The sequence below is a fragment of the Hipposideros armiger genome, unplaced genomic scaffold (assembly GCF_001890085.2).
Source record: "Hipposideros armiger isolate ML-2016 unplaced genomic scaffold, ASM189008v1 scaffold_647, whole genome shotgun sequence".
Taxonomy (NCBI): domain Eukaryota; kingdom Metazoa; phylum Chordata; class Mammalia; order Chiroptera; family Hipposideridae; genus Hipposideros; species Hipposideros armiger.
The window spans coordinates 176604-200940 of NW_017731997.1; the positions used below are offsets into that span (position 1 = coordinate 176604).

Genomic DNA, 24337 nt, shown 5'->3' on the forward strand with positions numbered 1-24337 from the left:
GGCTCTTGTCTGAAGCCTTTGGGGAAGAGCACATCCAAGCTCGTCTTTAGCAGAATTCAGTTCCTGAAGGTTGCAGGACTGAGGCCCTGTTTCCTTGCTGATTCTTGGCCTCTCTCCAATGCCTTCAGGCACCCACAGTCCTTCTCACATGCCTGGCCCCTATCTTTAGCAATGACATATCAAATTCCCCTTGTGCTGTGAATCTCTTTGCCTTTTTCTTCTGTTGCTAGCTAGAGAAAATGCTCAGTGATTACATTAGGTCCACCCATTCTTTTTTTTTTTTTTAGCTGAGCCATTCTGCCCCCTGTTGGCAGCTCAGCGGCAGCTCAGCTTGGGCCAGGCATCGAACCGCTGTTGCTCAGAGCTTGCACTCTTGAGTGAGCTCTTAACCAACTGAGCTACTCGGCCGGCCCCTTAGGTCCACCCATTCTTAAGGTGTGCCATATAACATAATCATGGGAGTGATGTCTCCTCATACTCATTGGTTTCCAGAGATTAAGATATAGGGATATTTTTAGAAGTCACATCTTTTAAGTAGAACTGATGTTTTTACTGGTGGCTGGTTGTTAAAATATTGAAACATTTTTGGGCCAACTAGTAAAAAGCTACTGAAATGCCTTCCCTTGCAGTCACCTGGGTTCCTTCTCCTGGAGCCCCTAGTATTTGATATTGATTGTATCTTGGTATCTTATTAAAAACTTTCATTTTAATTTTATGGTATGTTCATTTAATCTTCTTGCCAAATGTAATTCTTAACTACTCAATGTGATACTTTAAAAAAAATTTTTTTATTGGGGAACAGTGTGTTTTTCCAGGACCCATCAGCTCCAAATCAAGTAGTTGTTTCAATCTAGTTGTGGAGGTCGCAGCTCAGTGGCCCATGTGGGGATCAAACCGGCAACTTTGGTGTTATGAGCACTGCACTCTAAACAACTGAGCTAAATGGCCACCCCCGTGATATTTTTTCTTATCCCTGTTGGACTTCTTAGAAAATGGAGAGTCAGAGGGGTTCCATAACTTAACCAGTCACGTGGCTAGTAAGAAGCCAAATTGGCCAGTCCTTAACCTCCGTCATCTCAATGTGGATGTCCCTTGGGACCTTCCAGTACAACCTGCCTAAAACAAAACATATATTCCCCATCTCAGACCCAACCCTTCTATAGTGACCCCCTTCTCAGGAAGTGGCACCGTTGTCTGTTGGGGTGGATAAGCCAAAAATCTAAGAGCTAATCATTACAACCCCTTTTTGTCCCCCTTTCCATATCTATCACCAAGCATTGCTGATTTTTGCCTCCTAAGTGTATCTGAAGTTGGCTGACTTCTGTCTGTCATCTCCGTAGCACAAACTGCCACCATCTCTCACTGGTCTTTCAATAACCTCCTCAAGGGTCTTCCTGAAACCACTTGTGCCCACCCCAATTCTTTTTCCAGATGGTACCAGGTTGTTTTTCTTCCTTTCTTTTTATTTTTTAAGAAAGTATCAGATGTTAGCCCTCTGCCTAAAATTTCATTGGTCTCCCATTGCTCTTAGACAGACCTAGCCTACCAGCCCCCATATGGTAACCCCCAAACTTACCAGACTCAACTCGTACCTCCCTCCCCTTTCTCTCCACACTATAGCCACAGTGATCTTCTTTCAAAATCTCTAATGGGTCAGACTCCTGCCCACCTCAGGAACTTTGTACAGACTTGTAGTAGTCTACCTGGACCACCATACCAGAACACCACAGAGTAGGTGGCTTCACAACAGAAATGTATTTTCTCACAGCTCTGGAGGCTAGAAGTCCAAGGTCAAAGTGTCAGCAGGATTGGTTTCTCGTGAGAGCACTCTCCTCAGCTTACAGACGGCTGGCTGCCTTCTCACCATCTCCTCACATGGCCTTTCCTTGGCTCTCCCGTGGAGAAAGAGATCTCTGGTACCCCTTCCTCTTCTTATAATGATAGCAGTCCTATCGGATTAGGGCCCCATCCTTATGACCTTATTTAACCTTCATCGCCTCCTTAAAGTCTGCGTTTCCAAATACAGATGGACCTTCAGCGTATGAGTTTGGGGGAAAGGGACACAATTCGGCTCATAACAGTGCTGTTCTCTTGATTCGCACTCATTCTTCAGATCTCAGCTCAAAACTTACTTTTCCAGGGATCCCCCAAACCAGAAATGATCCCCCGGTTATTTGCTTTTTTAGCCCCTGGTATGTTTTCTTCAGGGCATTTGTCTCGTTTTGAGATGATGTTTTTTATATGATTATTGGATTAAGACTTGTCTCTGCTTCCAAACTCTAAGCTCCATGAAGAGCAGGACCAGCTCTGTTTTGCTCTCTACGGACCTCCCGTCCAAAGACAGTGCCTGGAACACAGAGAGCACAGCATGGGCTGCCTGGACTATTAATCTACACTATAGTACACACTCCTCCCACCCCACCCACGCCCCCATCTGTAATGGGTAATTCTCAAAATTGCATAAGACATAATGTAAATCATACACTTACACACAGGTGGGAGTCATAAACTATTGAAAGCACCACGTACTGTGGCTGTGGTTGGAATTACACCTCCGTGAGGGCATACTGGTGTTCTCTTGCTGTTTAGCACTTGAGTGCATCTTTTATTTGTGGAATTGGAAGATATATTTACTATATTAAATCAATTCAAGCTGGTTTTACTTCAAATCTTTGAAAGCATTGGGCTCTTGGGTGAAAAATAATAAAAGCTCTTCCTGGGCCGGCTGAGTGGTGCGTTGGTTAAGAGCTGGCTTGGGACACCAGCTCTGAGCAGCAGGGCCCCGGTTCAGATCCCACGTGAGGGCCAGTGTCACTGCACTCTACAGCTAAAATGGTGAACAATAGCTCGACCTGGAGCTGGGCTGCAGTGAGTGGCCAGCAGCCAGAATGAGTGGCTGAGTGGCAGGCAGCCAGCGTGAGCCGCCAAGAGCCTCTGTGCAGCCGTCCAGTGGCCGATGACCGATCTGCCTCACCTGGGAAGAGCAAAATGATAATACCAACGCGGGCCAGTGAAGCAACATCCTCCACAACTAGACTGAAGAACAAAAGGACAGCAACTTGTCTGTTCCCCTTCCCCGACTCCCCAACGCTGTTTCTCTCCCCCAATAAAATCTTTAAAACAACAACAAAAAAGCTCTTCCTGTAAGGACACAAGGTGGCAGCACAAAGCAGCACATCAAAATGAGACCCAAGGTTTCCTTTCTTGCTCCCTGGAGTGGAGCAGTGAGGTCACTGGTTGGCTTCAACAGAAGACCTAAAACTAGGAAGTATGGGCTGTGCCACCACTGGCTTTAGGATGCCAGGAGACAGACATGTAACTGCCTCCTGCCCCATTTATTCACCCCTAAAACAGGAATAATGGTATTCACCCCTACTTACCTCATCATTCATTCATTTGTTCATCTTTGAACCAATATCCAGAGACTCCCAGGCCTGGCTGGACCCCAGGTGAATAAGATGGGCCTGGCCTCTCCACACAGTGTGACAAGCGCTCTGATTGTTCATCTGCAAGAGACAAGAGGCACACAGTAGGACAGGGGTACCTGGGTGTGGCAGAGGATGGGACCTCAGAGAGGAAGGGGAGCTCACTCACCCTAGCTGCCTGGCCGCATTTTATTGTGAGGTTAACCAAGGCCCAGGGAGGGCCAGTGGCCTGTTGAGGTCACACAGCAAGCTGAGCGCTACTCCCCTGCCCCTCCCACCCCCCCGCATCTCCACTCAACATGCCCCATTCAACTACCACAATCTCCTGATTTTAAAGACAATTATCATTAAGGATTTTGCATGTATTTAACTATGAGAGCCCTCCCCCTGTACCAGCCACAGTAAAGCAGAGAAAGGACCCTGGAGGGTGAAGAGTGGGGGCTTGGTAAGGAGTGATGGGGAGAGGGGTTTGACCACTTCTCTGGTTTCTGGGAGGGAGAAATGATGGTGCCTTTTAGTCTTGTCTTATGGAGAAAAATTTTAAAACAAATTGGTGGCTTCTCAGTGTGTCTGCAGCTGCCATCCCCATCCTTCAGCCCTGCGCAGGGTGGCCGTCAAGATGATCCAGTCTGTAAAACGGACCCTTCTGAGTCTGGTCGCATCACCAGGCAGGGTCTGTCCATGTCTGAGAGAGGTAAGGATCAGCCTAGTGGTGGCATTCCTGGGGCAGGAACCTGCCACGTGGTCAAGTGCTGGCAGTAAGGGATACAGAGGTGACTAAGGGCAGGCCTGCACCCAAGGAGCTCACCCTCTGTTTTAGGGGTCTCAAACCTCCACAGCACATGAAACCTGGGGAGTGGGTTAAAATGCAGATCCTGACTCAGGGGTCTTGGTGGGGCTGAGATTCTGCGTTTCTGACAAACTCCCAGGGATATGATGCTGCTGGTCCTGGACACACTTTAAGGAGCAAGGATTTAGTGGGTACGCGTTAAAGATATTCTAGGTGCCAAATACTGGGCACTTACAAACCAAAACAAAACTTTACATATTGATTTTTACACCTCCTTTATCTATCCATTTTGTATGCTTTCCCTACTTTTTCTCTCTTCACCCCCCTTTAGTCATTTTTAGAGCTGGGAATTTTCCCTGGAAGGTTTCTACAGAGACATTTTCATTGCTCAGATTCCCCTTCTAGAAGGTTGACTCTGGTCATAGTGCAGACAGCAAGTTCAGGGGTCAAGACTAGAGAAGGGGGGCAGGCCAGCGTGAGTGGGCCTTTGAAGCTGCCCTGGACAGAGCTGTTGGTGTCTTGGACTAGGACAGTGGTGGGAAGGGAGAGAAATGGAGGGGTGCCCACAATACTTAGGTGTGGTAATTGGGGATAGGAATGGGAAGGAGGGGAGACTCCAGGAGGATTCCCAAGATGAAAGTGGGTGCCATCAATTGGCATGTGGGACTGGGAGGAGGAGGATTGAGGCGGGGAGAGAAGTGGCTCTGGCAGGATGTGGCACCCCTAGGGATCAGGCTTTGGGGTCCACCAGGCAGCCAGTGCCTGGCACAGAGCCTGGCATAGTGCCTTAGTAAATACATGTGGAGTGAGTGAAAGTTAAGATTCTTGGCCCTGAGAGGTGAAACAGTGGGGACCACTAGTTGGGCACTTGACTCCATTGTGTCTGAGAGTGCCTGGACTGTGCCTGGGGCCTTGGCCCTGGGTCATTAAAAGCCATTTGTGAACTCTCTGTTCACAGACTGGGCTTCTGGTCCTGGGGACACAGCCATGTGGAGGTCACTGAAGTCCTTCCTATTCCTATGGCCCATGTGGACTGGGAACCACACTGCAATGTGTCCTCAAATGTCCAAGTTTAGACGTATGATGATGGTGGAGATTACCACTAGGTGGTGCTCATAGGTTTTTATTTTTAATTTTCATCCCCCGCCCCCCCCACCCCCACACCCGGTGACAAATTTGGGATTCGTGTTGAGGTGTTGCTGAAGGAACAGCATGACCTAGTCTTCACAAGTTAGGAGGCTGATTCCAAGTGCTGTGGGTTTTGCAACTACCCCCAGCCTGGGGAATACAGGCTAGCATTCCCAGGCCAAAAGAAAGGTCCTCATTCAACAACTCAGTTTGGATGGCAGTCCCCAGTGGCACAACAATGCCACACTCCTGTCGGCTGTGTGACCTCAGGCAAGTCATTTACTTCTCTGGATGTCAGCTTTCCTAAAACGGAAAATGGGGATAATAATCACCCCACTCTCATACAATCGTATGAGAACAAATGGAAGCAGTACTGTATTATTTTTTTTATCAGGGCCCCACAAATCCAGCTCTGCACAACCACCTCTACCTTCTAACCAGCGTTTACAGACTCCCCACTCTGAACCTGTTCCTGCGCTGGCTGCTGGGGAGGCAAAGATGAATACAAGGCAGTGACTGCTCTCAGACGTCCACAACCTGGGGGAGTGGTCCATGAAGATGGCTCCTCCCTGGGCCCAAGATTATGAGTGGCGTCCCTGAGGTCTCACATCCAGTGTGTGGCCCATCCAGGACTGGACCCTGAGGTCCTAACTGCCAGCCCAAGGTGACAGGAATTCAGGACAGTGACTTCAGCTCTCCCAGGTAGAGCAAGATTTGCTCTGATACCTGCCCAGTGCCTGTTAACACATTGGCATTAGGGTGGCAGGTCCTGAGGAGTGAGGCTCCAGTTTGCATTCCAATGTAGGGATTTACAAGGAAGCAGAGTCACATTGCTTCCAGAAATGACATTGTTTCCTGCAGGTCTGGGCCTTTGCAAAACCATAAAAGGAACCATTGTCCACTCAGTGACTCAGGGCCTTCTGGACGGTGGACCACGTGAGGCACTTCTCCTTGAATGGTTCCCAGGAAGGGTTCCCTTGTGCAGATAGTTTGGTCTGCTTTCTCTTCTTAGGAAAGACACACCAAGTGAACCTGGATTTATGTTGATGCCTGTTCAGCCAGGGAATGACTACAAGTCAGATTTGGCTATAACCAGCTCTTTGCAGGCGCCTGATATCAGCGGCTCTCTCTGTCCCTTTTCAACAGGCCAGAGCTTAGAAGGACAGCATTGTGGTTAGGAGCACAGACCCTAGAGCCAGACTGTGTAGGTTCAAATCCTGGCTCTACCTATTTACTAGCTTGAGTGGGTGACTTACCTTTATGTAGCTCAGTTTCCCCACCTGTGAAACGGGCTGCCGCAAGAATTTAAATTAGTTCATTTTGTAAAGTGCCGAGAACAGTGCCTGTCACATAAATAAGTGCTATGTAAGTGTAAGCTATTCTGTGTCTGCTCCATCTGTCTGGCTTTGCCTCCTGTTGATGGGGATGCAAAAGAGAGCAAGGGATGGGAACACTTATAAAGCAGCATTATAGCTGAAGCACTTTACATAGGTAATTTGTGACACTCGTCATAGCTGTATAAGGTAGGAGCTCTCATCCTTATTTGGCCGATAAGGAAACAGAGGCTCATTGCGAGGAAGTGGCTAGTGCCAGCTCACCTCTGCTGTAGAGAAGCAACCAAGCACTCAGCCCCCAGGCTGTCCTCCCTATCTTTTGGCTCCGGCTCCCTAGGCCTTCAGTTGCTTCTCAGTATGAACCTCATTCTAATCTGTCTGACCTGGGAGTGTTAGAGTAAATAACACTGACTGCTCTAACAAATAACCCTCAAATCTCAACACTTTACCCCACTGGAGATTTCTCACTCCTGTCACAATTTAATGCAGGACAGGCATGGTGAGGGGGTTGCCTCACACAGTCACTCGAGGACCCAGGGTCCTTTCGCCTAGTGACCTTGCCACCCTCCATGGGCTCAGAGTGCCCCTCCCCCCAGATCCTCTGCATTTAGCCAGTCAGCAAGCAAAGGAAAAGTGAGAGCTTGAGGGCTGAGGAAAGGGCCTTTGGAGGTAGAGACTGTGTCTGCTTCATCTGAACCTCACCCTGCTCAAGACACGTGAAACACAGTTTGCTGAACGGAGGGGCTCATCATGGGGAGACTTGGGGGGGAATACCTCACTTTGCCTAAGAAAGGTGGGGAAGTGTTCACCAAAAAAGGCACCTTGAATTGGGTATTGAAGGATAAACAGGCGTTGCCTGGGTAAGGTGGAGGGGAAGGGCGTTCTGGGCAGGATGAAAGAGCATGTGCAAAGACACATGGATAGGAAAGGTCAGGGTTCAACATGGCAGCCTTACCTACCACTTATAGCTACCATCTCCTCTTGCTCCACACCTCATTCAGGCAACTCTCTTATTGATGAGCGTGATTTTTTCAAATGGGCTTACTTATCTAATTTATTTTGCTAAGTGCTTCCTGTATTTAATACACATTTGATATATCATTTCATTGCAATTTACATTATAGCACACGTTCAGTGAAAGAAACTAAAATGTGTATTCAATACTGTATGGTATCATTGTGAGTCAATAACATTCAATGAGGTCAATGATACATATTATGCAGAGGTTGTATATTACATATTATGTGGAAATCCTTAGTGATTTATTAAATTAGTATGTAAGAGTGTTTTAGTGATATTCAGAAAATTTAGGTGGGCTGTAAACACAATATAAATTTTTCTGTTTAAAATACTGGACTATAATCTCCTGTGAGCCAAGTTTTCTTCAGTTACCTGTGGACTCACAGTAATTAAGGGGCCTTCAATTATTCCAAAGAACAATCTGGAAGCTTCCCGAGTGATGACAGAAAACAAACCCATCCTGGAGTTGTTAGCTAAATGACCTCAGAGACCTAGTTTGGGGATCCCAGAATGACATGGGCAGGGGGAGAGGGTCCCTGGGAGAGAAGGTAGGCCCACCCTCCCCATCTGACATAAGGGAAAACAGCAGCCCAGTGACCCAACCTGGGAAGGGACTGGCCCAGGGCTGCAAGATGAACTGATGACTAAGTGAAGCAAAATCTCCTGCCTCCAGTGTCAGTGCTTTTTCGACCTCCCTTAGTCTAAAACCCATCTAGCCCAACCATCTCAGTTACTAATGGGGACACTAAGGCCCCAGAGAGGAATGACTTGGCCAGGGTCACGCTGCAGGTGAATGGCAGATTTGGGAGTAAAAACAGAGCATGCAGGCCTGTCAGCAACTGCAGATACTATCATATGCAACCCTTTATTTCACTGTCAAGAAACCAGGCCCTGAAAGCATAGTGGGTGATTGCGTTTCTCCCAGAGTCTGGTTTTCCTGCCGCTGGTGTCTTCACTTGGGCGGGTAGAAGTGCCATTCAGTGAGCATTGACCACAGGAGACAGGGCAGCTCGGGGTGGAAATGGTGATTTGGTTTGAATGGGCTGAGTGGGAAGTTTTTCTGGGACATCAGCCATTGGGTGAGTGGAGCTGGGATTGGGAATGGATTGGCACAGGAGGCAGGAGTTGAGGCAGGAACTAGGGCTCTTCACAAATCCTGGGTTAGCAGTAGACAAATCCAGAAGACTCTATATACCTGTAAAGGAAGCACTGACTCTGAGCAATCAGAGTCCAGGATTTTATTAGACTTGGATGGGAACTTGCTGATTAGTGAGTTCAATTCAGAAGAGGTGGAAGGAGAGGAAGAAAGAGAATTAAGCCCCAGAATAGAGTTCCAGAGCTTGAAAGGACCCTACCTTTCTAGAGATAGGGAAACTGAGGCTGAGAGGGGACAGAAACTTGGCCAAGGCCACGAGCTACAGTCCAGACCCAAACCAGGCCTCCTGTCTGCCTAGCCAGCTCCCCGCTCCCACCCTATTTCAGCATATGGAGACTAGCTCCCCACACAGAAAGCTGGGTCGCTGTATCTTTCTCAGGATCTCTGGAAACAGAGGGAGCAGCTGGCTGTTTTCCAGAATCTGAGCCCTTTCCTGTGTCTGCCTGAGCGCCCAGAGGTCACCCCTGGAATCAAGGCCGTTGCCAGCACCCCCGTCCACATACTCTCCAGGCTCTCAGCGCTTTGTCTTGGCTGGCAGACAAGATTTCCTCTTCTGACTGGCCTGCGTCTCCCCTGCTCCAGGGCTGCTGGCCCAGGCGCAGCCATGGGCCCTCCCAGAATAGAGGCCCCAGAATAGCATGGGGCCATCTCATTTGGGTAGAAAATGTCTTCCAAGGAAGCTGAGGCCTTAAGGTTTTAATCCTTTTCTTACCCACAGACAGCAGTTTCCTCATTTAGAACATGATCTCAGAGGGCACAGCAGCTCCTTGCTTCTCCCTGAACGGACTGTCTCCTAAATACAGAATTCTAGGAACCCATAGAGCCACCAGGTACAAAGGCTGCAGGTTGGCTGCGGGGTAAGAGCAAGCCTCTTACGCAGGATCACACAGCACATTAGTGCTGAGCCAGGACTGAGCCAAAGGCTAGGGCAGGGAGCAGTAAATATTTTCTGAAAAGGCTCGGATAGTAAATATTTTAGGCTTTATGGGCTACATGGTTTCTCCTTAATTCTGACATTATAGCAAAAAGGAATATGTAAAGAATGAGCTTGGCTGTGTTGCAATAAAACTTTATTTATGGACACTAAAATTTGAATTTTGTGAAATGTGCATGGATCATGAAATATTCTTCTTCTTTTGATTTTCTTCAACCATGAAAAAACATGTAAAAAGGCTATTCTTAGTTAGCAGGCCATACAAAGACAAGCAGTGAGCCAGATTTGGTTTGTGGGACATAGTTTGCCAACCCCTGAACCCCAGGCGCCCGACTCCTAACCCAAACATCAGTGATTCTATGTAGCGGCTAAGAGGCCGGTAAAAAAGGGCTCTGGACTCTGTGTTTGGGTCCCTGTTACGCTTCAGATTTCCTGTGTCACTTCAAGCAACTCATTTTCCTTTCCTGGGCCTATAAAAACAGAGATCCAAGTGGGTCAGTGTTTTTCAAACCGTTTCTCCACTCATCCCCCAGCCCTAGGATTTTTTTCTCCAGAGAAAAACTAACACAGAACTCTAGCATCAAAAATGGACAAAAAGGGCCTTTTGAGCATTTTGAGCCTTGCCTCTGCTCGGGGCCCAAACTCTTTGGAATATACTTTTTCTTTTCTAATAATGGCCCTTGAGCCATTCTCCTCTATTTTTTCTACTGCTCGGGCCCGCTTCTGCTTCTTTGAAATGTATTTTTACTTCTAATAAACTCCTTTACTACAACTTAAAAAAAAATTGACAAAAAGGGCACATGCTCTGACTGGCTGGGGGGGGGGTGTCAGGGTCTTTGCCCACTTCACCCTTTCCGCTCCTTATATACAACAGACACAATGGAAGGTCTGGTTTAGAAGTTATATGTTAGCATTTCTGAGACTTTTCTATACCATATAGGAAAACAGGGCTGAATTTCTAGAATCTCAGGTTTATTCTCTCTTATATTTCTTTATATCATATACTTATATTTATTTATTTTCCCTTCTCTCTGCAGAACATGGTCTGACTATCTTTGAACCAGTTAGTCTCCAAAGTTTAGCTATTTAAATCAAAGCTTCTCAACCTTGGCACTTGACACCTGGGATCGGGTAATTTTTTAAGGGGGCTGTCCTGTGTGCTGCAGGATGTTTAGCAGCATCTCTGGCCTCTACACACTAGATGCCAGTAGCACCCCCCCACCACCACCACCGCCCCGGCTGCATTTATCACAGCGTGACAGCCAAAAATGTCTCCCCACATTGCCAAATGTGCTCTGGGATTGGGGTTTGGCAAAATCACCCTGGGTTGAGAACATTGGCCTAAACTCCCTTTTTCATGAAGCCAAACCTGCTATTTGGCATTAAGGAATGTGTGCAGAGATCCTTCTTTAAAGATATCCCACCCCAGACCTTGACCGGCCTTAGCTGCATTGCTGGCAGACCTTGAAATGCCCCCCGCCCTCCCATAAACCTTTTTCCCTCCTAGGCAGGGGACAGAACAACCCACCATCATTGCGTATCTCATGCTGTTCACAATATATATTCATGGTGGGCCTATGTATGCCAGCTGAGATGGCATGAGAGGGGTGGGAGTGGGAGTGGGGGAACAGGACATAAGATGTTCATTCTTGCCCTCAGATGATGTCCATAGGGAGCAAGACATGAAAACAAATAATTAAAATGCAGTGAGATATGGGAAGATACCCACGAGGAATTCTGTGAAATGAAAATAAAAGCTACTGAAATGGTATGCAATGTATGTCCAAAAATGTACACTTTGGATAGTTATATCAAAATGTTACAGTGGTTGGTTGTCTCTAGGTAGTGGTCCTGGGAAAGGACATTGAACCCCTGTCCTGGAGGCAGGAGGTGGAGAAGAAAGGGAGGGGGCTCTGCCAAGGAGATCATGGATTCTCATTGCTTCTCTTCTACTTAGACAAAATAATAATAATAATAGTAGTAGCCACTATTACTAAGTGCTTACTATAAGCCAAAAACGGTTGCTAAGCACATTACATAATAACTCATTTAATCCTCATAACAACCCGAAGAGTCCTGATTCCATTTGGCAAAGCAGTGCTTATTTCTCACTGTTCTGCCAAATGTGGCCATGAGCCCCAGGAATCACCTGCCCAAGATTGTGGCGTGGGAGAGTGGGCAGAGTCTATGCAGATGAGGCTGTGTTTAGGGAAATAGTTTTCTTCCTTTACAGGGCTGGCAACTGTTCTTCATCTGTGAAAGGGCATAGTTTGCATGTGGGTCTGGAAGATTCAGACCCATGTGGATTTTAGCACCTCCTCTTCCCATCCCCACTTTCTACCCCTCACGTATTAGTTGTGTGACTCTCGGCAGGGCATTTGTCTCTTGACCTCAACGACTGTGCTAAGGTGACCATTAAACAAGAAAAATGAATATAATATTGTATGTCAACTGTAATTGAAAAATGAATTAAAAAACAAAATGAGAAAAGCTGCTGGCTGGTGACATGTAATAAGTAGGTGCAAGTGGTAGCCCCCTTCTCCAGCCCCTTGAAGCAGAAAGCTGGTGATCAATTTTCTCCTGTGAGTCTCCCACCTGGTGCCAGGGAACATCCGAGGCTGTTTGCTCAGAAAGAGTCTGCAAGTATGCCCAAACCTGTGGGGTCCCAGAGCTCCCAAAACGTGGAGAAGAGGAAGACAGAAGAACTGGGCCAGATCCCTGGGTTCCAATCAGGACCCAGTCCCAATGGTCTTGGCCCTGCTGGGTCTGGCTGAGTCCTGAGCCAAGTCACAACTAGTCCCTGCCCTCAGGGAGGTCACCACCTAATAAGGGAATTCACACACAAAAAAGCCATTGTAATGAAAGTGCACCCCACCAGCTCCGTGGGGAATCCTTGGCATGGCTGAGGGGACTTAGGCCCTGTCCCCTGCCTTGCTGGAGCAGCAGGAAAACACAAAAACAGGCCCTGGCTGGTCTGGGAACTGGCTTCCTTTGACCCACATGAACTTGTCAAGGTTTAACCAGCTTGTGACTTTGTCCAGCCTTTGCACATGCTGTTTTTTCAGCCTGGACACTGTGCCTCCTTCTCACCTTTCTAAGACAATTGTGGTGTCCTCCCATAGAATTCACACACACACACACACACACACACACACACACACACACACCCCTGACCCTCACTCCAGGTGCCCAAATCACCTGTTCACAAAAACTGCTGTTAGCCTGCATTGGTTAAATGGGCCAGTGCTTAACATTCACTGCTTAACTCATTCAGTCCTCACAGACCTGTGAATTAGGATCCTTATACTCCTTTGACACAGGAGGAAGAAGGTTCAGAGAAATTAGGTCACTCAATAGGTGGGAGGCCCTGCCCTCAAGCCCCACTCTCCCTGGCCTCTCACTGGCTGGGGCAGTAACCTTTAACTGGGGCTGTGGGAAGCACTTAAATGGGGGACCACTATTTCTGTGAATGCCTTCCACCTCAGGATGTGAGGTCCTGGAGGGCCTTCCAGGAGGGCTTGCTCTTAAATTGACCGCTGTGGGAAGAAAAAGCCAGTTGTCAAGGGAGTATGCAGTAAAACCACTTAGGCCAATGACTTTCCCTCTTCGGGCCTCAGTTTCCATTGCTATAAAATGGAATGAGGCGGCATGGGCTCGGGGGTCCTAGAGCCCTCTCTGACTGATCATTGATGGCTATTGGAACAGTCTGTCCGTTTCCAAGCCCGCCCCAGTGGGATAGTGGGGACGGGACGGCCCCAAAGACAGGTGGTTCCAGGTAACAGCGGTCTGCCGCTCTCACGGCGCTGGGAAACCCTAACCTCAGCCAGTCCTGCTCGCGCTGTCGCTTTAAGGTCGGGCGGGTCGGGCGGGTCGGGCTGGGCGGTGGCGAAGCACCTGGAACCGCCCTGGAGCCTTCCGGACCCTGGTGCCCTCCAGTCTCCGCCGGACCCTGCGGCCCGCAAGGACGCGGATCCCAGGAGAGGCGGGGCGGGGCGCGCCTTGTGCCCAAGCCCAGGACGCCCGGCCGCAGTCGAACAAGCTAGGGCCGGGGCCGGGACCGGAGGGCGGTCACTCCTGGAGTCGAGGGCGAAGCCCGAGCTCTGCGCGAAGCTCGGCGCCCCCGCCGGGTTGCAAAGGCGCTGCGGAAGCGCGCAGCGGGGGAACCGGCGCCGGCCGGGTGGAGCCGGGCTCCGCACCTCCGCTCCGAGTGCGGGGCAGCTGGAGCGACGGGGCGGACGGGGGCTGTGGGTCGGGGACAGGCGAGACCCCGCGATGAGACCGGAGCACGACCTTAGCACTTTTGCAAGGCGCGGAGAGGGAGTCTAAGGGACTGCCGCCCCGGAACGGCCGACGCCCCCTGCAGACCCGAGGGACGCTGTTCCCAAGTTCGCGCCCTCTCCAGTCCGATGGCCATCATGCCTTTACCGGCTCCTGGCTCCCCATTCCTGGACCGCGCCTAACCGCCTGCCTCGTGATGGCTACGCCAGCGGTGGGTACAAGCTTCCTTTTCTCCCTCTTTCAGGAGCATCTCACCTCCCTGTAATGCCGACCCAGCCTGGCCCCTTCCCTTTACCTTGACCACGGTGGCTTGGTGGGCAGAGTCAGGACACCCAGGTCTCCTGTGTTCTAACTCGCTGGGTGGCCTAGGGCCATGGCTTTCAGGGCCTCAGTTTACCCAGCAGGTATGTGGAGATGGTCTGGGCCACTTGTTCAGACGGTTTAGTTCTTTACAGAAAACTGGCACCTCAAGTTCCCTTGTTAGTAGCACGATAATACTGTGGGAAGGGAGGCACGGAGAAGCCAGGTAACTTGCCCAGTGTTAGAACCAGGGTCGATCCTCTGTCTAGCTCTGTGTCACCATGCTTCACTCATAGCTTGCCATCTTTGCCATCTCATCTTCACAATTTGCTCCTCCCTGGGAGGCAGGAATTGGAGCCCAAAGATGTTGAGCAGTCTGATCAAGGTCACAGAGCTAATTAGAAGGAGCAATAAATCGCATGCAGGGGAAGGTCTCCTCTAGCTGGTGGGAGGTGGGGGTGGCAGCAGCAGAAAGGCTTCTGGGAGGAGATGGTGTTGAAAGGGTGGGGCTGTGAAATGAGGGCCACAATGGGGACAGCGGGCTCCCCACGCTGAGGGAACAACACGTATAGAGGCCCCCAGATGGCAGGAGTTTGGGTGTGTGTGTGGGGGGTATGAGGGAGCTGAGGAAGGGGGCCAGCTTGGTAAGGCCCTGACTGAATGCCAGGATCAGGTGTGGGACTTCTCTGGGTTTGAGGTGATGCCCTCCAGGGCAAGGAGCCCTTTCTTCTTCCTCTATTGGGGTTCTGGGTACATGAGTGCGAGAGGTGAGTAAGCTGCCTGAAGACCACTCTCTGAAACAGGCCAGGGGGAATCTTGCACTGGGACACCCTGCTGGTAGTCAGTCAGAGCCCTGATGGGTGATGATAATGAAAACCACTGCACAGCAACAGAACAGGCTGTCCTTCATCCAGTGGAGATTGACACCCTCCACCCTCTGGGGATGGCAGGTTAGCATGTGCCCTGCCTGCCCATGGTGGGGGTGGGGGGTGGGGGCGGGAATCCACATAGAAGGAGGGAGATCCACACAGTGGGAGATGACCACAGCTTTGAGAACATGCTAAGGGTAATTGCAGGGCCTTGTCTGAGGAGGGCAGGGCAGTGCGTTCTAGAGAGTGAGGACTGCCTGTACCAAAGACTTACAGATACATCTCTTCACAGTAAGGTCTCAACTTTATATACTAAAAAATATAGCTAGATCCAGCTGTGCACACACACGCAAGAATTTGAGTCAGACTAGACCTGGGTTCAAATTTGGCACCGACCTCGGACAGATTGTCACTCTCAGAGTCCTAGTGTCCTTGGGACATAATGCTGCTGTGAGGACTAAGTAACGGGACTCCTGTAAAGTGCTTGGTGTGGTGCCCAGCCCGTGTAGATGCCCTGCACACACCTGCTTCCCCCCATCATCATGTATGGAAGCCAAGGGAGAAATGGAAGGGGAACAGCCACATGGGGCTCACGCTCATCTCTGAGGGACAGGCTGAATGATGATTTGTATTTTTGCATTTTTATTCCCCTCTGTGCTTTTCTCTTTTTCTTGCAATGAGCAACTGTTAATTTTATAGAAAGTAAAAAGCAATGTAACTTACCTTATGTAGGAGTGAGTTCTTTATGGGTTTCTCAACCCATAAAACCTTATCTGGCTTTGGGCAAAGCCCCTCACCCTGCTGGGCTCCATCTCCTTATTTGCAAAGCAGGAGTTTCTTTCCTTGTGAGATGAGATGCTGGGTATGAAGGGCAGCCATCAAGTGCCATGATATATAGGCCAGGGCTTGCTATTATTGATTTGTTGGTTTTTTTTTTCTTTTTTTTTTTTAAGTTGGTTTCTCCAGCGTTTCCTTTTGACAGCCTCTTCTTGACAGCCTCTCCTAGCTGTCTGACTTTGGGGAGGGGGTAGTCAGGTTCTTTTTCTCCCCCCATGAAAATGCCTTGAGCTGGAGAATGGAGGTACTTGCCCCAAAGACAGATTCACAGACAGAGAACTGTAGGTAATTTACAAATGGCGTTTTTCTATGTGCTTTTGGTGGCCTGACGGTTCAGAAAGATTGAGGTCTACTCCTAGAGCACCTCGTTAGATGTATACATTCTCTCACCCATGTGTGCGTGCGTGCGCGCGCGCGCACACACACACACACACACACACACATTTTAAAACACATTTGGGAACATGCCCCTTTAAAAAATTTAATTTATTTTAAATTATAATCGACATACAGTATTATATTAGTTTCAGGTGTACAACGTAGTGATTCAACATTTATATACCTTACAAAGTGATCACCACCATAAACCTAGTAACCATCTGTCACCATACATAATTATTATGATGTTATTGGCTCTATTCCCTACACTGCACCTTGCATTCTCATAACTTATTTTATAACTGGAAGTTTGTACTTAATTCCCTCCCCCTTTCCTGCCCATTCTCCACCCCTCTGGTGGGAACATGCCCTTTTGGAAGCTTCACCTACTATATCTGGAGAATTGCGTGTGCCATGCCCCACTGCTCTCCTAGGAGCGTGCCTTTGAATGGTGGCGAAGCAGGGCGTTGTTCAGAGGAACCACGTTTGGTCATTAAAGTCTCTCTGAGGTCTGTGAGCTCTCCAGCCCCCTGCTTCACTGGCTCAGCTTTTGGAAGAGGAGCTGCAGTTGCTCTGTTTTCCTAGCAGCCTGCTGGAGAGCCTGCCCTTTATACAGATGAGGCAACAGGACCAGAGCAGCTGAGAGGCTTACCCCAGGACACAGATGGTGAACGGCAGAGTTGGGACCAAAGACAGGCCTTCGCTCCGTGGCTGGGGACTGGAGCAGCTGGAATCCTGTGCTCCCTCCCATTGCCCAGCTCCTCCCAGCTGCGAGGCAGGTTTTTCACACAACAAACATTTGCCCAGCAACACTTTACTTCATTTAAGAGAATTTCTTTAACAAATATTTATTGAGCGGCTACTATGTGCCAGGCACTGGGTGATATAGCAGTGAACAGGATCAATAGGGACAGCAAAGGAGAAGTTAAATACAGGTAAGTGCTGTGATCCAGGAAGGCCCAGGGGACTTCGGTGTTTAAAATGTTACCAGCAAAGGCTTGACCTCTCCAGGGTTGCACAGTGAACTCAGGCAGAGGAGGACTGAAACCTGGGTCTCTAGCACCTGGCAGGTCTCTCACCCATTTACTCTTCTCTCTCCTTCTCCACGTCCAGACCTGTGCCAGGGGCCACATGGCCATCACTCTGCGCTACTGCATGATGGTTAGTGGCATGGTGGTTCTGGTGGCGGGGACACTATGCTTCGCGTGGTGGAGTGAAGGGGATTCAGGAGCCCAACCTGGCCAGCCGGCCCCACCTGCTGGGCACCCTGTGCCTGAGGCTCCCAGGTCCCTGCTCAGGTCTGTCAGCTTCTTCTGCTGCGGCACAGGTGGCCTGCTGCTGCTCCTCGGCCTGCTGTGGTCCGTCAAGGCCAGCACCTGGGGGCCACCCCAGTGGGACCCATATCACCTCTCCAGAGACCTGTACTACCTCACTGTGGAGCCCTTGGAGAAGGAGAGCTGCAGGTCAGTGGGGGCAGGGTGAGGGCAATGGGTGGGGGCCACAGGTTGAGCACCATTCTGTCATGCATTTGCATAGCAAACTCACGTGGTTCCTTCTCTGGACCAGGCTTTGTCTATGCCCTGGGGACTTGAAGGCTGATCAACACAGTCCTGGAGGAGTTTAAAGCCCCATGACAGAAGTCGATATTGACCAACCAGAGAAGTTAGAGCTGTGAGAGAGGTGCCGACATTGTCCTTTGGAGACATGGAGAAATCTCAAAAGGCTTTCTGGAGGAGGTGGCAGCTGAGCTCAGCGTGGTATAGGGCAGAGTAGCATAGGAGTTAAGAGCCCAGGCACAGGAATCAGACCGACTGGGATCCTCTCTCAGTTCTATCACTATTAGTGGTAGGACTTCAAATAGATCGTGCAAACCCACTGAGCCTTAGCTTGCTTATCTGAAATAAAACAGGAATAATAATAACAGCAATAATAGTACCTGTATAGTACTTAACATGGGCCAGGCTTGTTCTCAGTGCTTTTCATATATTTACTCATTTAATCCTTACAAAAGGCTGCTGAAGTAGTAACTCCATTTATAGAGTAGCAAACTGAGGCACCAAGATGTTAAGTAACTTGCCCCAGGACATCCCGCTAGTGTGTGTCAAGGCCAGGTCTTGGACCCAGAGTCTGTGCACTCATCCACTCCCTAGTGCAGGGGACACAGGGAGAATTGAGTGAGATGCTGTGTATTTAGAACTGAGCCCCATGCCTGGCACATAGTAGGTACACAGTAAATGTTAACTTTTCCTCAAGTGGCTAAACTAGCAAGAAACATTTAGACAGGCAGAAGAGAATATGCAAAAGGATGGGGGGATGGAAACAAAATCTTGCATTACGACACTATTTCTGAACCTTATTTTTCATTTTCGCTCCCTCTATGAGGCTTTTTAGCCATTTTTTCTTAATCCTTCCCCCTGAAATTTAATACCACAGATATACTATATATTTGTTTATGTCCTTTATGTGTATCTGTACTTTATATATAAAGAGTATCACCAAGATACCAAGAACCAATTTTTGCCCTGTTGAGAAAGTGAATCATGTGTGCACTTATTATGTATTTATTCATTCAACCAAGTATTGGGTGTGCCTACCTATTAGGGGCCTGCATACACCTTCTCCAGTCCTTCTGTCCCCTGCAAGGTAAGAACTACTGTTGCCGTTTACAGAAGAAGAAGGTGAGGGTTATATAGCTAGAAAGCGGCAGAGCCTGCTGGTTACGAAACTTATTCTCCCACACCACTCTGTAAGCACCAGATTTGGATGTATTATGGGCTGAAGCAGACATCTGTGAGCTGGCCTGGGACCTGAACACCCTCCTTCCCTTTGTTAGAGGGGAAAATGCTTCTGAGTTCAGGAATGTGACAGATGAGTCCTGCTACTGGCCTGGGAATCCTTGAGGTCAGAGACAGTAGAGTATTCAACAGAGGCCACTTGTCCAGTGGTCAGGCCTTGGTTTGACCCGACTATTAGAGGGAAGGGCAGGGCCTTGGGGACTCTCCAGCCAAACCCTTTACTTCTCAGATGAGAAGCCTGGGTCTCAGAGACACCAGTCGCATACCGAGTTTGTGATCACTTGGGACCAGGCCAGGCCTCAAGAGTGCTCTGGCGGGGAGCCTGTCCCTCCCTACCCAGTGTGGCCTGAGTATAGGGGGTGGGTGTTGTCTGTACACACAGCCATGTTGACCCAACAGGGTCTGGGCCACAGGTGTGTCTCTCAAGTGGGAGCACTTGGCCTTCATTCTCAGCTGGGCCAGGGAGGAGGCCCACCCAGGAGGCTGCAGGGTGGGTGTTCCTGGCCCATCAGGTTTCTAGACCCAAGTCTTAGGTTTAGAACTGGGTGGCTGGGTGTCAGGGAGGCTGCTTCTGCTAATGCTCCTCCCTGTCTTGGGCTGACTCAGCCCAGCCCTGCCACCCATAGACCAGCATCTGCCCTCCATGGGGAGGCCACGCGACTGTTCCTGTCCCAGGTACCTCGCTCTCTGAGGGTACCTGGCTATGGATAAATCCAGGTCAGAAACAAAGGCCTCCTATGCTGATGACTTGGCCAGGTTTCTCCCCCTCTTGGGCCTCACTTTCTCCATCTATTCATCAACTTATTCTTTCACACATTTAACCATATTTACTGAGTACCTACTGTGTGCGAGGTCCTATGCAGGGCACTGACAATGCAATACTGGACAAAACAGACAACACCCCTGCCGTCTGGGGCTCCCATCTTATGTGTTATCCCCTAAATGAGGTGGCTGGACAGGAAGCCTCCCAGGGAGGGTCCCCATCCTCAGTGAGTAGCAGAAAAAGCATGGGCCTAATCAGACTTGAGGGTTTCAGTCTCTGCTCTTTCTTTTATAAGCTGTGTGTCTTTGAGCATGTTAGTTAGAGTCTCTGAGCCAGGTCTAATTCCTTATCCATCAACTAAAGGCAACAGACCTTTTCCCTAGGATTGCTGTTAGGCTCAGATGAGATGATTGGTGGCGAAGGGCATATGCTGGAAAGTTTGTGCACACATTAGCTTTCACTGCTATTACTGTGCTTTATAGTTTACTTTATAGTACTGTTATATCCACTGACTGATTTGATCCTCAACTGCTCATAAGTGGAGCAGTTATGAAGTAAGTGTAAGGATTAGACCAATTTTACAGATGAGAAAACTGAGGTGTGGAGAGATTAGGGACTGGGTGGGGAGAGGCGTAATCGGTGGAGTTGGCTTGAGCTTGGCCGTTGGATAGAGCTGGGGTTTTGCTGCTTAGTTTATGTGTGACTTTCACTCATCTGTACAGTGGCTGAGAGATGCTTATCCCCCAGGGTTGTCACAAATGTGAAATAGATTAGAAGGCTTAAGCGCTGGGCAAATAGTATTTCATGCTTGTTCCTCCCCCGTTTCCTACCATGTTTGCCTGACTCAGCTGAGGGCAGAGGAGCTGGTACCAGGCCAGGTCTCCTGCCCCACCCAGGCTGGAGTGTGGGTGAAACCCAGCCTCAGTAGAGCTTCCTGTGCATGGGGACCACAGTGGCAGCTGGCCCCACACAAATGCAGGATGTCACATTCATGAACAGACCCTCCCCCTAAAGTGAGCGATATGGCCACCCTGCATGGGGCCTCATGGTACCCAAGTTCTAAGAATCTCCATGACCGTGGAGACTTGGGGCTGGGTGGGCCCAGCTGGCTATTCAGGTGACAGCAGGTGGCATGAGGACCACTCCACACCTGCCCTGTAAGCAAAGTTCCTGCTGCAGGCTCAGTGCACCTGTGCCCTGCTGTGCCAGCTGTCGCCTGCTGGGGTAGCCCTAAGCATACCCAATGCCTGTGTCATGTCTCCGGGGCTTAGAGAAGTGGGCTGTGGCAGGAGTGTGACTGGGAGGTAAACCAGGCAGCAGATGTGGGGCTCTGGAAGCCTTAATACCCACAGTTTTCTGAGTGTTGTCAAAGTTTTCCCATTTTTCCCTGCCCTGAATCTATAAAATGGGAATTGTCACCCTCATTTTACAAATAAGGAGAAAGAGGCTCAGAGAGGGTGTGAACACAGCCTAAGTCACACAGCAATAGAACCTGGTTTGCCAGCCTCCAGGAACAATAATCTTTGCCCGCCTTCACCTGCAAAGGATGCTGGCAGTGCAGAGAAGGGTGAGGCCCCTCATCAGCTTCCTCAGCTTTGAGGCTCCTGGGCTGGCTTCCAGAGGAGGAGGGTCTGTGAGGGAAGTTTGCAAGAGTACTGGATGGGATGCCCAGATTTGGCTCCTGGTTAGTGCCCTCCATTAGACTGGTGCACATGCTGGGGTAACCCCAGGCTACCCCCAAGCCTGCTCCATGATCCTGCCTGTGACTGGAGCAGCGAGCCTGCCTGCCAGTGGGCTCCTTTGAGGGCTGTGGTGGGCTTGGGCTGAGAAGACACGTTGCCTAGAGACAGGCCATGTGCCTGGCGGTGATAGGTGCTCCCATGAGGGATATCAGCAGGTTTCCAGCACTCACCACCTCCCACCTCAACAGCCCCTGGATCAGAGTTTCCTCCACGTCTTCTGTCCCCCAGGCCAGCCTCTGCTGTCAGCTGCTCCCCTCTCTAGACAGGCAGGCCCACTGGTATGGACTGAACTTCTTCCCTACCAGCTCCAAATTGGTGACCCTTAGTGAGTGACAGCCTCCCTGAGCCTGACCTGCATGGGGCTTGCCACGCGGGAGACCTGGGATGAGTTTGCTCCCCACACTGCTTCCTCATGGAGACCTTTGAGACTTTGTGAGTGGCTCCTGTTTATGGAGCATGTGCTGTATGCCCCCATGCATTATCTCATTCAATCTGTACACAGCCCTGTGAGGTGGGGGCCGTTACTGTTCCCATTTACAGGGGAAACTGAGGCCCAGATTAATGGAGTTACTGACCCTGATCTCCCACCAGAAATGTGGCAGAGGAGGGAGTTGAACCAGCCAGTGCTCAGACTCATAGCCAGCCCCCAAGCAACTCAGGGTGTAAGGGAACTTTCAAGATCACCTAGAGTATCTGACAGTATCATCCCTGACACAGAAGCAGCCCGGGCCTGGGATCAGTGACAGTCTCACCCCACAGGGTCCTAAGAGGGGAAGGGAAAGGGACTCCCTAGAGGTGACCCACTGGGGCCCTGAGAGGACTGAGAGTCAGTATTAGTATTCTCACTGGCGTGGGGGAGATGCGTGGCCCCTCTTCTCGGAATCTAGCTGCAGGGCTTGGTTAGGGGAGCCTCGGAGGACCTGGTCTCTGCCTCAAGTCCCTGCAGGGTGCTTCATTTAAGGGAGGTGGGGGTGAGTCACAGGAAAGCCAAGCTGTTCAGAGATAGATGTGGTTGACCCTGGAGGCCTACAGGCAGAGTTACTCACTTGTTGGACTTAACCATATTAGGGCCTCAAGCATCCAGATGGGCAGAACTGAGGTCTCCCATCCTGCTCTGAGCATCCACAACTCCGGCTCTTGTAAGGGATGGTACAGTAAGCTGGCAACAAACACCCCCAAGCATCTGTCCCCTGGCCTACAGGACAACCAGGGGGCGTCAATGTGGTGACGGAAGAGAGAAATGTGGGAGCCCAGAGCAGGGAATGGGAGCTTTGTTGAGGGAGGGACCAGTCAAAGTTTCTGAGAGGACTCTCAAAGGACAAGTGGGGACTGACCAGCAGAGAAGGGGTGAGGGAAGTGGGAAGGACTTTCCCTGCTGAGAGAAATGAAGAGGTGTACTGAGCATGTGCAGGCAGGGAGGGTGGAGTGGGAGAGCTGAGGTTGGCAGGGCCTCTCATGCCAAGCTCCAAGTATGTATATGGGATCCTGGGGAACCTGCAAAGAGCGCCTTTGCCCCTGCTAACGGCCTCTCTTCTTCTGTCTCTGTAGGATCCCAAAGCTGGTTGACATCCCCTCTTATGAGGAGGCCGTGCACTGCCCATTAGTTGAGGGGCCCCTGGAACCACCTGCGTACCCTGTGGAGGAAGGCCTGACATGCAGTGCCTCCAGGGATGCCCTGCTTGGGACCCAGCCCGCCCTGCCTCCACCTAGCTACGAGAGCATCATCCTTGCTGTTGATGCCATCCCTGGAGAGATAACACCTGGCGCTGCCTGCTCCTGTCTGGCCATTTCAGACCATGGTGAGAGGAAGTTAAAGGCTCCTAGAGACAAATCATGAGCTTATTCTAGTGTCTAATACAGTACCTGGTACAAAGTAGGCACTCAACTAATGTTTGTTGCTGAATGCTGTTTTATTTATCTATTGCTGTGTAACAAATGGCTTAAAATAAATCCATTTTATTATCTCTCGTGATTCTATGGGTTGCCTGGGCCCAGCTGGGTGGTTCTTCTGCCCCACATGATGTTGGTGGGGCTGCAGTCATCAGGGGCCCAGCTGGGCCGAGATAATGCGCTCATATTATCGAGATAATGGCTGGCAGTTAGTGCTGGCTGTCAGCTGGGAGATTTTATTGTGCAGATGGGAAAATTGGGGCCCAGAGGCAGAGCCAGGACTGGCCAACATCACATACTGAGTTTATAATCAAAAGAACATGGACTCTCAATTCAGACTACCTGTGCCTGGGTTCCAGCTGAGTGATCTTGGACAAGTGACTTTACCTCTCTGTGCCGCAGTTTCCTCTTCTATAAAATGGGAATTGGGAATTACAGTGGTACCACCTCCTACCTCAGAGAGCTGAGCTATGAGGATTAAATGAGGTGATAGCAGCAGGCATTGTAAGCCTCACATTGACCATGCAGGCGCAGTGCTAATGCATCAAATAATAAATGCAGATTTCTCAGCCCAGTGGTGGAAATCTAGTTAGTATGCAGTGATTGTCAGATTTTGTTAATAGAGATAACCCCTCTCCACCAAGTGCAACTTTAGTCACTGCTTCCATATTTCCTGTGATAGGGAGCTCGCCACCTTT

General features: G+C 49.9%; 1 protein-coding gene across 1 annotated transcript; it reads left to right on the forward strand.

Moving 5' to 3' along the window:
• Positions 1–13682: 13682 nt before the first annotated feature.
• Positions 13683–23713, forward strand: TMEM61 (transmembrane protein 61). The gene is made up of 3 exons (XM_019625976.1): positions 13683–14276; positions 17563–17912; positions 23298–23713. Exons 1-3 carry the CDS (start codon positions 14262–14264, stop codon positions 23584–23586), a joined length of 654 nt encoding a protein of 217 aa, XP_019481521.1. The 5' UTR covers positions 13683–14261; the 3' UTR covers positions 23587–23713.
• The last annotated feature ends 624 nt before the right edge of the window (positions 23714–24337 follow it).

Bases quoted from the DNA above. Each gene is read 5' to 3' on its own strand.
- TMEM61 (XM_019625976.1), top strand. The intron at 17,913-23,297 runs GTCAGTGGGGGC...CTGTCTCTGTAG, and splicing joins TTGGAGAAGGAGAGCTGCAG to GATCCCAAAGCTGGTTGACA.